The 15,624-nt window shown below is 41.0% G+C and overlaps 1 protein-coding gene across 3 annotated transcripts in view; it reads right to left on the reverse strand.

The window, feature by feature from the left end:
- The window catches only part of LOC130129567 (microtubule-associated protein 4), a 165,564-nt gene that overhangs the window by 74,500 nt on the left and 75,440 nt on the right, over window positions 1-15,624 (reverse strand). For all 3 annotated transcript variants that reach the window (XM_056299150.1, XM_056299151.1, XM_056299149.1), the window contains 2 exons: window positions 1,990-2,100; window positions 1,589-1,675 (listed from right to left, as the gene is read on the reverse strand). In XM_056299150.1, coding sequence (XP_056155125.1) covers window positions 1,589-1,675; window positions 1,990-2,100 — 198 coding nt within the window. The remainder of the gene's footprint in view (window positions 1-1,588; window positions 1,676-1,989; window positions 2,101-15,624) is intronic.

A 15,624-nucleotide genomic window follows, 5' to 3' on the forward strand; every position in this document is an offset into this window, starting at 1 on the left:
TCTCGTCTGACCTCTCTCATTAACAAACATTGTTTTTGCCCACAGAAATGCCATTTATTGTACGTTCTTTTTATGCTTTTTATGCCATTTTCTGCAAACTCTACAGATTGCAGTGCGTGAATATCCCACAAGTCAGCAGTTTCTGAGATGCTGAAACCACCTTGTCTGATAACAACAATCACTCCACGATCGAAGCTGCTCAGATCGCACATCTTCCTAATCCTAATGTTTGGTCAAACAAAAACTGAATCTCTTGACCATATCGGCATGATTTACATTTTCAGTTGCAGCCACGATTCAATGTCTTGCTATTTGTGTGTATTTATGTGCAGGTGTACTTAATGTGTCCACTGAGCATATATTATCAAAGAATTTTCAATTATTAATATTTGTTTTACTTCTTTTACATGCTGAAATTGCAAATCAAATCAAATTTATTTTTTGCTGTCACACAAGTCTTTGTATCTATACTTTAAGCTTGGAGCACGCTAGCAGACTTTTAAAGTCTTAAGTGGCTGCCTAAATATGGAGTTCATATTTACTGACTGACTTTAGGGGATTACAGTCGTAGACAAGCACACAGGTTACCACTGCAGTCATAGAGGAAAACACGTGCCGATGAGCTCAGACTTGTCCAGATTCGTGAAAATCAAACATGTTTGATATATTGTGACACCCCTGACTGGTCTGACACTCGATCGCGAGGCGTGCAATGTGAATCTTAACCCCCCCCCACACACACACACACACACACTATGGGTTAATGTGTCCGTAGTGATCTGCAATATTTTGCATTGACTGATGGAGACACATCATGACCCAGAAAATCAGTCATCATGGCCAAATCAGGCTTATAATCTGCCTTTTAAGCATCTAGTGCGTTTCTGGCTTTACACAATAAATCTCAGTGTGAGAAAAATGTCACCAATCCAACAGCTTACAATGAATGAAAATGATATAGAGCGACAGGTGCTTCGGAAGGGAGCACTTGAGCGCAATGAACAAGTGGGACACCTTCACAAGTGAAATGTTGAGACTTATTTTTGATGAGACTTATTTTTCTTCCATCAAACATCACCACTTGTAGTGAATAAGATTCAACACAGGCCTTCCAGTAAACACATTGATGAGTCATTGTTGTTGTTGTTTTTTTTTTGTTTTTTTTTTTTTGCATTTGTGCCTTTATTAGATAGAGGACAGTGAAGTGGCAGAGAGGAAACAAGGGGAGAGAGAGATGGGTAGGACATGCAACAAAGGTCACTGGCTGGAATCAAACCAGGGATGTTGCGGTTACGTGGCATGCACAGTAACCATTTGGCTACCTGGGTGCCAAATCATTGTTTATTACAAAGACCATTTGTTGTTGTTAGCATTCTCATTCAAACCTATGGGTACCACTTGCCTCAAGCAAGTCAGCTTTACTAGGCTGGTTAGAGGTCAGACAAGCAGCGAACAATTTTTGGTCCCATCATGTGAGCCAGGTATCTAGGTTTTAACATCATTCGAATTCAAAACTTTAACATGTCCCTTTATGCTACAAAATTGTTGAGTGGATCTCTTGCAAATCTACATGCATGGTGTGCTATACCTGAAAAGGCCCCCATAAGACCAGAGTCCATCGCTGGGGCAGGGCCGGTCTGGGAGTCCAACCGATCAGAATAACTCGCCATTGAGGCTGCAGGGAGGAAGGGGGGGAGCAGACAGAGGGAGTGAGAGAGAGGGACACGAGGGCATTAGTTATTCAAAATGAGCCAGAGAGCGTGCAAGACAAAGAGAAAGTGCGCAACTGACGCGTTCTTCGTTTCATCTTTTTAAACATATTGCTATCTTCATCATGTTCATTTATTTAGCGTTACAATCTACTAAAATAACACAGGTGCATGGAAACATTTCACACAGGCTCACAACTTTGATACCTTAAGTGGTTTCTCTCACACAAACAACCGGTTTATCAGATGTTTTTATTAGTTTTATATCGCACATTCATACCTGAAAGGAAATCTGTTGCCAAGGCCTGCTGGTCGACTGTGAGTGGCCGTACCTCTCCTTGCGGTTCTGGGCGCAAAAACGCAGTCTGTCCCCCTGCTGTCAGCTTAGACCCTGCAGTAACGACAACATGGACCATCAGACATTAGTTCCCCTCCACCTCACCGCCGATGACACATTACTGTACGTACATAACGCTTAAGGCTTTTGAAATTGAAAGGCATGCAAAGACATAATGTAAAAACACTAAAACTGATACACGAGTAACAGAGGAAACATATACAGTCACACGCACACACAAAAACATGACTTACTCTTAAATCACGCACATGCACAAACATGCACCTACGCAATCAGACACACAGATGAACACACATACAAAAAACATCCCCGCGCACGCACACACAGGCATACATACAGACAAATGTATGCACATACATACGCCCTCACCTGTCGAAGTTCCTCCTAAAAGAAAAAATCCCAGTCCCATACAACACAACATTCAGTGTTATTTGCTATGAGCTGCTCTGTGCCTCTGTCTCTGTCTATCTCCACTGCAGCCTCAGCTGGCTCTGAGCTACAAACACTGTGAACCCTCAGTCACAGACACATGCATGCACAAAGACACACAAGCACAAGCACATGCATGCACACGAACGCGCCTGTGTTCGCAGTCGGGGAGTCTGGGTTGGCGTGACGTTTGACTGTCTGTCTGGTTCAGGTCCTGGGCTCCTGCCAGCTAACGCCTCCCTCTGTTCGACCTCCCCCACCCCCAAGTCTCGCTGCTCCCGCTCTCCCCCTTCAACTCTTGTCCCACTCACCAACCAGAGGTCCTGACTGGTGAGCATAGGCCATCCCCTCCTGACTGCCTGATCTAATTTGGCTCTTTACCCGTGTGGGAGGGAGAGAGGGAGGCAAAAAAGGGACTGCAGGAGAGAGTGAGAGTGAGAGAGCGATAGAGAGAGAAGAGGGGGCAGTAGATGGAGGGAAGAATGGAGGAAAAGAAAGGAAGAGAGGGGAAAGGAGGGGGAGATCGAGGGTGGCACCCGTGGCACCTTTTTCCAACAACCCGCCCCGCTCTTCTAAATGTCCCGCCAGCATCCATACAGGGTGACAGTGACGCAAACAGACAGGACACTACCCAAAGTCATCAGACAACAAAGGGTTGGGGTCTCTCTCTCTTCTCGCTCTCTCTGTCCTGTCGGCAGGGTCAACAAATGATTCAAAAACAGTGGTGCAGCAACTCATGTCCTCGCGTCTCTATGCATGTGTGTGTGTTTGTGCGCCTCCAACCAATTTTGCAATTTTGTGTGTTTGTATGTCTCAGCATGTGTTAACAAACAAAACACAATCCATCGAAACAAGAAGAGACACAAAAGGTCTCAACACATAGACCTGCCATGTGGCTAAGGAGCCAAACCAGTACTCCCACATGCAGTCTTTTTTTCTTCTTCTTTTGTTCTTCTGCTAAGGCAGTGGAGCAAAATGTCCAAAAAAGACATGTTCAAGTTTCATGCTGTGGTGCTGTCCCAGGTACTGAAATCACACAGCAGCTTTTCAAAGGCATTCATGAACACTGGTATGAAAACAGCAGCGGTTTCCCTCTCTCTCTAACCCTCCGCTGTCCCTATCTATCTGGCTTTCTATCTAGTATATATAAAATCTAACCCTGATTGTAACAGCATCAGATGTAAAACAGGTTTCCTGGTAAGTCAGATGAATCTGGGCTAATGGGGTATGGTTACTGTTACTATACAAGACTTCATAAAACAGCCAGAGCAATGACAAAATACAAGTTTGATTTAGAGGTAATTCAATAACCATATAAATTGCCAACATGCTATCAATTTATTTCTAAACCCTCAACCTGATAGGAAAGACCATAGTGGGACTGCAGTGTTTTTCTACGGACATTTTCCATGAGTGGCCAGGGATGGAGTGGTGTGGGTATGTTGTCAGCATGTTGGTGGGGTTGGGGATGTTATCAAAATTTTTGCCTTGCACACTTCCTTTCAATGAAAATGAAAACATTCAATTTGACATTTCACTCTTGACAGGCGGATTACTGGGCAGGTACTAACGGTAACGGACACCCCACTGATGGCTATGGTAGGAGAAAACACAAGGTTTAGCTTGAACATTTACTAAAAAAAAAAAAAAAAAAAAGAAGATAGGGGGCATCCGGGTAGCGTAGCAGTCTATTCCGTTGCCTACCAACACGGGAATCAGCGGTTCGAATCCCTGTGTTACCTCTGGCTTGGTTGGGTGTCCCTACAGACACAATTGGCCGTGTCTGTGGGTGGGAAGGCGGACGTGGGTATGCGTCCTGATCACTGCACTAGTGCCTCCTCTGGTCAGTCGGGGCACCTGTTTGGGGGGAATAGCATGCGCTACAGCCCCCTGCTGAAACTCCTCACGTCAGGTGAAAAGAAGCGGCTGGCAACTCTTCATGTATCGGAGGCATGTGGTAGTCTGCAGCCCTCCCCGGATCGGCAGAGGGAGTGGATCAGCGACCGGGATGGTTCGTAAGAGTGGGGAAATTGGCTGAATACAATTGGGGAGAAAAAGGGAGAGAACCCCCCCCCCCCAAAAGTTAACTTTATACGTCATGGTGAGTATAATGGCAAATATGATGATGACTTAAGAATGTGGCTAACATCTAACCACTAAGTGCTGACCATTCTGGAAATAAAGAAGAAAAAAAAAATCAGCAATGCCTAAGTCACTTGTATTCAAAAGCTAAACTTGAGCTGACTGTCCAACTACTGTCGTGCCAAATGTTTAATTCCACTCTGACAACAAATGAGGAGTGAGACAAAAGTCTCTTACAGTATTTTCACACTTAATTAATGTTCACGAACAGGCACACAAAGCATAAATACCAAAGTGTGTGCCCTCATCTCAGAGAGCTTCCCCTTTATACCTTGCAGCAAAGTTGCTGAGTCATGCTTATTGTAAATGAGTCTGGGTTACAGTCACAGTGGTATGTACCCAGACCTTTCTTCCTAATCCTGTTTGCTGGAAGAAGCTTATCTTTACTGCCAGGCTGCATCATAATGGATAACAGAACTTGCATATTGTTCAAAGAGTTCATAGGTCAGGTCTCCTGCTTATCTTTCAGCTTGTAATTCACTAGGGCCGTTTCTCCGGTCTTTGCTACACTCAGTGAGTTTCTCGTACATTCCTCTGCTATCAGCCAACAGCTAACAATAGGCCTTTATTTGTTCATATGAAGAAGACACTTTGCAACACTACCTTTGCTCTGTTACACACGAGCTTTAACACTAGAACGACTGGGATTTCACTCCTACCTAAAACGACCATGGGCGGTCGAAATGACCGCTGGTTTTTAAACTCTATTCTGTCAAGATATAAATACCCAATTGAGATATTAATGCATTGCATATGTTAGTATGTCTGTTAGGAAACGACTGACACCAAAATTAATATTTTAACAACTATAATACTATTTTTAAACAATTCAAACTTCAGAGACATGGTCAAACTTGAATAGCAAAATTGAAAAAGTGAAAATATTACCTGAAAAACAAAACGCAAAACACATATTGCTAATCTAACAAAGCCTATATAACGTCAAATGTAAATTTAAAAAAAAAGAACTGAAAATAACCATTGAAACATTCCTAAACAATGACCGGAACTTAAAAACTATTAGAACGACCACGGGAACACCCATGGTTTTTAAACTCTATATTCTGTCAAGATAAATACCCAATTGAGATATTAATGCATTGCATATGTTAGTATGTCTGTTAAGAAACGACTGACACCAAAATTAACATAGTGTAACGTGCATGGATAAGTAGACACGTTGGCCGCTGGCTGATGGGTCTGACCCTTTAGTCGAGCGGTTAGCGACGTCTCCTGGGCGATACGGGTTCGCGTCCCAGCCGCAGCAGTTCCTGTGGTTGCCTCCCGAATTCGCTACAATATTAACAACTTTAATACTATTTCTCAAACAATTTAAAATCGCCACTGTCCAACGCCTGTAAATACTGCAACGCCTCGGTGGTAGTCATGGTGCGTCTGAAACGGCGGCTGTACCCAGACATGTTGGCAATAATCAAAAATCAAGTTTAGACTATTACACTACTTACTATACTAATGTGTTTCTAGGACAGAGCAATGAACTTCACAAGGGAAATGACGCGACCAACACACATTATAAATATGACATGATGCGCACGATGACGCACAAATTACGAGCCTTCATTTTGACCGCTCAGGGTCATTTTAGGTAGATCTTATCGTAACTTTTTCTTGTACAACTGATCTAAAAGCCATTTTAATACAAATACATGCAATTTTAGGCAGATTCAGGGAATGGCAGGTCTGTATCTCCCCCCCACAAAGTTTTGAAACTTTGAAAATCCAAAACCATCAAAATGACGGCCTTGGCCGTTCTCGTGTTAAGCATCTATCTAAGCAATATAGACTAAAGATAAAGATAAAGATGATATAGATCATAAATGAGCAAAGATGAAAAGTAAGCAAACTTCATCTATGATTATATGGCAGACAAATTGCCGTCACATTACCCAAACTAGTTGGGTTTTTTTTGGCTTATTTAACATAGCTAACATTATAACAAAGCATCAATATTAGGTTTATTTATGTCTGGTACTATATTAACTGTGTAGCTGCATATTGCAAAGCATACGTGTAAAGCTTGCCTGGCATGGCTGAGGTTAATCTCTGGGTGGTCTGCATTTTAATGTAGATAATTCAGCAAATTCATAGCTCATTAATAGTCAGTTTATCAAGATGAAATGGGCTGTCCATTAAAAAAAGGAGGGAAGATGATGAAATGAAATTGCTTATATTTATTAAAAACACTTACTTGCCCTTTTAAACTGTGTACGTGTATGTTCCCGTTCAAAGATTCATAAGAGGTTGGGTAAAACAAGGTAGCTTCTTGAGCTGACCCTGATGGCCTGGTGGCCTGTCCAGGGTGTCTCTCCGCCTGCTGCCCAATGACTGCTGGGATAGACTCCAGCATCCCCGCGACCCTGAGAGCAGGATAAGCGGTTTGGGTAATGGATGGATGGACCTCCACTCAGCGCAATTTCATGTTTCATTTCGAGGCCCAAACACAAATCGGGGCAGACTCTCATGACTCAGATTCACATGAGACTGATAAAAATTATTTTCTTGTTGAGATAATGTTAGAATTTAAATCTCTACGCTCTGAGATACTGAACTGTCTAGATGTCATTAATAATCATTTGGAAAACGTGACTACTCAAGCATCAAGTCAAGTCAAGTTTTTTGATATAGCACATTTCAAACAATCACAGTTGAACCAAAGTGCTGCACAAGCTTAAAATACAATATAAAATAAGTGACACATATGAATATAAAAATATGTGTAAAGAAAACAATAAAGAATATAAACAATAAAACAAAAGTATATTTACACAATAAAATCATGATGTCAAGTTCAACTTGAATTGAATGCCAGCGAGAAGAGGCAGGCCTTTAACAAAGATTTAAAAGACTCTAGGGTCTGAGCAGATCTTATGTGTACTGGTAGATTGTTCCAGAGATCAGGGGCAGCCAATGAAAGAAGCACTGTCTATAACAAACTAAGTACTTGAGAAACAACAGCAGCGCATGGAGTAAACAGAGCAGAGTATTTTGATATTAGACGATACCTTATAAGCCACCCAATGGGATTTACATCGAGCTGAAAAACTAATAAAAACTCTGAAATTTAAGACTGATTATCTAGAAAATAGAGGGAGAAGGTTGGTGCTCCCAGAAAAGTCGGAAGGCTGCCAAAGGCTACTTGAATATATTCAAACTGAAACTGCCCAGCTGGCTCAAATTCTCCTTAGATTAACCACTTGAGCTGGAGGAAGTGCACCGCTCCCTAAGACCATATCCAGAACCTGGAAAGCCTCGAAGACCAGTCTTAATCTGGTTTTTACGGTTCAGATATAAAGAATTGATACTATAGCCTGCAAAGAAAATATCAATCCTCGGGGGTAATGCCAAAATTACTGTTCGTCAAGACTTGTCTGCAGAGGTTCGTTGAAAGCACCAGGAGTTTGATCGGGTGATCAAAGTGTTCTCCGAAAGGGGTATGTTCTGAGGGTTCGCATATCCTCATCAGCTTCGTGTTCTTCATCAAAACTCCATTTTCTTTGAGGATCCAAGAGGTGGAATCTTTTGCCAAGCTGTTGAAGTAAGTCCCATTTCTAGAACTCATAACTAGAGTGGAGGTAAGTTGCTGTTTTTCTACCCCTTTCTTTAATCTTGACTGTTATAATTTATGATTGATCTTTAATCAAAGGCTTATGAAGAGCGGGGAATTCCTTATTTTTGAGTTTAACCCCCTTGTACTTGAAGTGGATTTTTTTTTTCCAGTTTGTCAGCTCACTCGTAATCAGAGCCACTTAACAGTCACTTTTACTGGTGTCTCTACTTCCTGCAACAATAAGTGATACACTAAGGCAGGGGTGTCAAATTCCAGGCCTCGAGGGCCGCAGTGTCTGCAGGTATTTGTTGCAACCGTGCACTACACCACCTGATTTAACTAATTAGCTCACCTCTTGGATCAAGGAGGGAAAGGAACTAGTTTAAATCAGGTGGTGTAGTGCATGGTTGCAACAAATACCTGCAGACACTGCGGCCCTCGAGGCCTGGAGTTTGACACCCCTGCACTAAGGGATGTATCATGACTTAAAGTAGGGGAGGGGAATTACCAAAACGGTTTCGATATTTCTCCATCCATACATTATCCAAACCACTTATCCTGCTGTCAGGGCCGTGGGGATGCTGGAGCCTATTCCAGCAGTCATTGGGCGGCAGGCAGGGAGACAGCCTGGACAGGCCGCCAGGCCATCACAGGGCTCTCTCATACACACACACACACACACACACACACACACACACACACACACAAACATATGAAATTACCATATTATCAAATTGTAAAGTCCACTTTTTATTAATTATCCCATAACCACAGCATAGCTCTCAAGTCTCACACATTGAGACCCCATGTCACGGTCTCATGCATAGGTTCCGAAATCTTACGCATCCCACGGAATCTCACGCATGCCATCCAGAACTTGTTAGTTGCACACATAGCAAGGGAAAAAGCTCTATAAACATGTTAACAAAATAGCCTATACTTTAGTTTATTACTTGGTTTGATTTGTTTGTATCAGAAATACATGAACAAGGTTAAGTCTAACTGGTTTAGCATTACTTTAGCCAATCAGATGCGTCCCTTGAGCTTGCTCCTACGGCTTGTGCCACTTGATGTTTGCGACAGCAAGCAAAAATGTCAAAACGAAAGTTAAGTGGTGCACACACATATAAAACCAAATTCAACAGTGAATGGATAAAGTTATCTCCTGAATATGGATGCATTCATCGAGACAAACTGGACGTCTACAAAATTTTCTGTGACATTTGCAAAAGATCACTAAGCTGTGCTCACCAAGGACGGACAGATGTTGAACATCACATCAATGGCGAGCAGCACAGAGAGAAAAAACAAGCCATGGTGGGTATGGCTTCGTTGCAGATCTTCTTTTTATTAAATGCTTCACCATTGCAAGAGAAGATTACCAAGGCTGAGGTTTTATATTCTAATTTTCTCATGGAACACAATTTACCAATCGCCACAGCAAACCACATCGGGCCTTTAGTCAGAGCTGCCTTCCAAACAGTGAAATTGCTAAAAGTTATGCCTCCGCAGACATCCTGTATAATTAATGCACTAGCGCCACATTTCCTTGCACCTACTATTGCATCTATGAAAGAAGGTCCATATTCAATGGGTATGGATGGCAGCAACAACTCTGGTCTAAAAAAAAATGAACCCAGTGACTGTACAGCTCTTGTGACATAAAGCGTCACACTCGAGTCTCGCACGAGTTTTTGAACATGTGCTCTACAAATGCTGGAGATGCTGAGACACTTTACTCCAAAGTCAACAATGTAATGACAGAACATGGCATCCCCTGGAGTAATTGCATTTCTTTTGTAATGGACAACGCATCGGTCAACATTGGGTGCTGAAATTCAGTGAAAACCAGGCTTCTGCGGGAAAATCCAGACATCTATGTAGTAGGATGCCCTTGTCATAACATTCATAGTGCAGCCAAGAAAGGGGGTAGTGGGTTTTACTAAGTGCACTAAGTTTGACTTTGAAGATTTAGCTATTGATCTGTTCTATTACTTTGACAAGTGAAGCAAGAGGAAGAACGAGTTAGCTAGCTACTGCGAATTTTGTGATGTTGAATACAGAGCTGTTCTCAAACACATCTCAACACACTGGCTAAGTTTGCAAACTGCGATTGAAAGGGTCCAGAAGCAGTTTCATGCCTTAAAAGTTACTTTACCTCTACGAATGGCTCAGTGCTAAACCCACGATTCAAGAGACTATGTAACAATTTCCAAAATCATATGTCTGAAATGTATCTACTCTTTTACCAGGCTGTATTGCCGTCATTCACTGAACTGAACTTATTTTTTCAACGTGAGGACCCCTGCATTCATGTCATGCATAGTCAGATGGAAAAATGCTCAAAAAAATGATGCAGAAATTTACTGATCCTGTAGAATTACAGAAACATAGCACTGTAATGCACATCGACAGCAGTAAGGTCAAGCCAAACAAGCAGATATTCATTGGCTTTACAACTCAGTGAAAGCTGCGAAACCTGATAGAAAATGGTGACGTCGGTGACACAGATGTCAGTAAGTTCTACAGTGCCATGGCCTCTTTCTTCGTGGCAACTGTCGAATTTCTCAAGACAAATTTCCCACTAAGCGATGAGCTGTTGTCACACGCTCTATTCACTGACTTTGATCACTGGGCTTTACATGGTTTTGAGAGTTTGCAGTTCACTGCACACAAATTGCGGATATCCACAATTGAATTATGACTAGTTGTAATTCCAGTTCCAGATGCACGACTGCAGTCACGACTGCAGTTCAAGATATCTTTAATTCCCCTTAATTCAAGATATCTATAGTGTCCTTTTACGATATTTTAAATTAAGTTTTAGCTAGTCAGAATGAAATTGTAGATATCTTTAACTGGAGTTATGACTAGTCAAAATTACGTTTTAGATATCTCAAACTGGAATTACGAATAGTCACAATTTAACTGTGTATATCTATTATAAAGTTATAACAGATATCTTGAACTTAATTTGAGACATCTTGAACTCAATTGGAGATATCTTTAACTTCCATTCTGCCAAGTCAAAACGTAAATACAGATATCTTGAACTCGAGTTCTGACTAGGCGAAATGAGGTCGTAGATATCTGAAATGGCGTGAGCGGCTGAAATGGCGGGGCCATGGCAAGTCGTTTTAACATATTAGCCTCGAAAAACCGCCATCAGAGCAACCTGACCGTTTATTATGGCAAGCCGTCTTAACATTTAACAATTCCACCTAGTCATAATGACGTTGGAGATATCCGCAACTGTCAATTCACCTAGTCAAAACTGAATTGCAGATATCTGCAACTGTCATTTCGGATGTGTGAGGCGGTCTCAGTGACACTGCTGCTGATATAGGTTTTGACTAGTCAAAACCGAATTACAGATCTCTCTAACTGTCGTTTTGACTCGTCAGAATGACGCTATAAATATATTTAATAGCAATTCTGATTAGTCACAATGTAATTACGCCTAGTCAAAAAAACAAAAAACAACCGTTGTGGATATCTAATGTTTATCGCGGATAGTCAAACTTAGCTAATAAATGTTAAAACGGCTTGCCATACACTCATGCCCACAAATCACGAATAAGTTAAAAGGAGTTAATTATCCCTACTGAGGTTATCTAAATTGTCTGTCACTTTTGTGCAGAAATAAAGCCGCTAAGAGGGTCTAAAAAGTCGCTAGGAAGTCAACAGATGCAACAGCCTGTGTGTCAGGTGTGCAAGTGGAGAGGCTACCTAACGTTAGCTAGTCAGCTAACAGACGGCAACTCCCGACTTTTCTGAACTGAGCAAAACTCGTCTCGCTTAACGTTATCACGGTTGTTGCACATATTTCGGTCAATATTACAGAATACACGTTAGTTGACATCGAGGTACATTCTAAAATACTACAAAAACGAATACTTAGCAAAGAATGGACGTCCACCAGCAGTCTCCCGGCAGTCAACAACTTCGTTTCAGCCAGATAAGAAAATGGTGGTGAACGGCTGGGCGGATGCGCACAGGGCGACTATTGCATGACGTCAACTACCGGAGCTCTATAGGGAGGATTCCTTCCCTGAGGATATTGTATGTATCATAGTTGAAATTTTCTGCCCAGGGAAAGAAGGAACTATTAAGTCAATCACTTTTTAGAATCCATGTGGAAATCCATCTCATCCATTATCCAAACCGCTTATCCTGCTGTCAGGGTCGCCGGGATGCTGGAGCCTATTCCAGAAGTCATTGGGTGGCAGGCAGGGAGACACCCTGGACAGGCCGCCAAGACCATCACAGGGCAAGGACCGTTAGAATATAATTCCCCTTCCAACCCCCCTTCTCTTTGACTGTCACGAGGTCCAAATTTACGCCTTATCTTTTATTAAAAACTCACGAAGAGCGGGGAATTCCTTTTTTTTTTACCAGTGTGCGGCAAAATAATGGACTATACCACGATGGACAGTAGGGGTGTGTGTGTGTGTGTGTGTGTGTGTGTGTGTGTGTGTGTGTGTGTGCGTGCGTGTGTGTATGAGTGTGTGTGTGTGTGTGTGTGGGGGGGGGGTTATCAAGTTGCCATGGCATTGATAGCCTTTTTTATTATTATTTCCTTTCTTTCTTTTTGGTTTTAAATGCCATTATTTGCTAGATTTCCTTCTGTTTAATTACTAACAATAGAATAGTGTACACAGGCTCAGGTTCATAATAATAAGCCTACTCTCATAGGAACTCGATGTATGACATTCTATTTACCGCACCCCCCCTCTCACGTTTTTGGGGGTGAATTAGAATTAGATTTATTTTTGTCTTCTTATTAATTAGGAGCACTGAGGATGGTTGCTAGCACCACAGAGAAAACTTCTTTTGTGCAATTCTTTTTTCCCCCTTGTCCTACTATGAACACGGTAGATGAACTGTCATGGTTTATAAGACTATGGCCCAGGTGGGATGATGTTTTTTATATGTGAGTTATCATTTTTTTCTCTTTTTCTTTGTCACTGTGCCCCTTAATAAAAGCAGTGACAATCTTTTTTTTCCACTTTTTCTTCTTTTGGACAACTGTACACATGAAAAGGTAATTCTACCAATGTATGGCAGTCACCATGTCAGACTGGATAATTAACTCGTGGAATATTAAATGAAATATTAAAGGAAAAAATATTATCGCTTCTAAAAAAGACAAAGTGGACTTTGCCTTCTTAAAGGAAACATCTTTCAGACAATGGACATGTAAAATTAAAAAAAGGGACTGGGTAGGTCAGTTGTACTTTTCTTCATACAAAACTCATAGTAGAGGAATGGGTATTTTGATCAATAAAACCACTCCGCTCAAATTATATATATCTGTTACAGGCCCAAATGGTAGGTTTATCTTAATTTCAGGTTCTATCTATGGAACACCGATCATCTTTCTAAATGTTTATGTTCCCAATACAGATGAACCAACATTCACGTCAGACTTGGTACTGCTCTTCATTGAAAACTGTAAAGGATTTGGAGTGATAGGTGGTGATTTCAATTGCACAGTGAATTCTATTTTAGATAAATCAAATCAGACTATGGGTCACAGCTCTAAATCTTCAAAGGTCCTTCATGGGTTAAAGAAGGAGCAAGTAGAAAGAGTTATGAAAGCAAGTCACTTAAAAAACAACAACATAACCTATCACCCAAAAGAGATTAACCAGGCTTTTTATGAATTTTATAATAAACTCTATAAATCCCACAGCAACTATTCACAAGATGAATTGGATAACTACCTCCAAAGCATCCATTTACCCAAATTATCTGAATAAGACCAACAACATCTGAATTCACCGATTACAAAAGTAGAGGTTCTGGCTAAAGTTAATTTAATGTCTACAAATAAAAGACCAGGGCCAGATGGCTTTCCGGTCCAATTTTATAAAGAATTCTAGACTGACCTTCACCGTATTTTTATGTCAATCATAAATAATTTTTGTCAGAATAGAATACTCCCTCAATCAACGAATCTTGCACATATTAGTGTGTTACACAAAAGTGGCACGGACCACTTAAATTGTTCATATTAGACCTATGAGTCTCCTGGACCACGATTATAAGATTATTACTACATTATTAACAAAAAGACTTGAATCTATCTGCCTAAATTCATTAATCCAGACCAGTCAGGCTATATAAAAGGGGGATATTCAGCTGATAAGAAGACTCTTGAATGTAACAAACTATCTGGATACCTGTTGGAGACCTTCTCTGCTTCTATCATTAAAATCAGAGAAGGCATTTGACAGGGTTGAATGGAACCCCCCCCCCCCATTTTACATAGCTTTAATGTGGGCTCTAATTTCACTGAATGGATCACATTAATTCACAAAGTCCTAAAGCAACAGTTATCACTAATGGTACTTCTTTTGACTTCTTCTCTATATCCAGATGGGTGAGACAAGGGTGTCCATTGTCACCTTTGCTTTTTGCAGTGGCAACCAAATGATTGGTGTCATGCGTACGAGACAATTCAAATATCAATGGATTGAAGAAGAAGAATAACGAACACAAAATATCATTATATGCAGATAATACATTTCTATACAATGGATCCAGAAAATTCATTATCATATTTATATAGTACAATAGAATAATTTGGAAGATACTCAGGATATAAGATACATTTTAACAAATCCAATGCTTGCCTCTTACACATGACACTGACAGAAAAATGTATGTCTTGTCCTTTTAACTGGATAACAGGGGTTTTATATAATTGGGAATAAATATTAAACTGCATTTAGAAATGGTCCCCAAGTGATGGTCTGGTGGCCTGTCCAGGGTGTCTCCCCGCCTGCCGCCCAATGACTGCTGGGATAGGCTCCAGCATCCCTGTGACCCTGACAGCAGGATAAGTGGTTTGGATAATGGATGGATAGATATAGAAATGGTTTTGCGCAAATGTCCACTCTACCATCATCTCTGTTGGGGAGAAGAAATGTTATAAGAATGAATGTTCTCCCAAGATTTAATTTCCTTTTTCAAATGTTACCATGTTATTTATCTGCAATTTTTAAAATGTTATAAGAATGAATGTTCTCCCAAGATTTAATTTCCTTTTTCAAATGTTACCATGTTATTTATCTGCAATTTTTAAAGTCTCAGAACAAGCATATTTAAAAATTTATTTGGCGCACCAAGGAGTCGTTTATTGACCCCCATGAAGCCAGAGCCCATGAGGGGATCATGGTCTCCCCAATCACTAGTATTACTTTTGGTCAGCCGAGTTACGAAATTTGGAGTCGTAGTCATTGGAGAGATGGGACTCACTGTGGGTTCAGACGGAAGCCAGTCTTTTCAATCCCTTGCCTTTGGGCTCTCTAATATTTATAAAACAGTTCAATAAATTAAAAAACATCGATTAATGTTTGACTGTTTTCAACACACTTTTAGCCTGGAAGGACTATATAAAGAAACTGGGTATT

Source organism: Lampris incognitus, chromosome 19 (genome assembly GCF_029633865.1).
Source record: "Lampris incognitus isolate fLamInc1 chromosome 19, fLamInc1.hap2, whole genome shotgun sequence".
NCBI classification, from domain to species: Eukaryota; Metazoa; Chordata; class Actinopteri; order Lampriformes; family Lampridae; genus Lampris; species Lampris incognitus.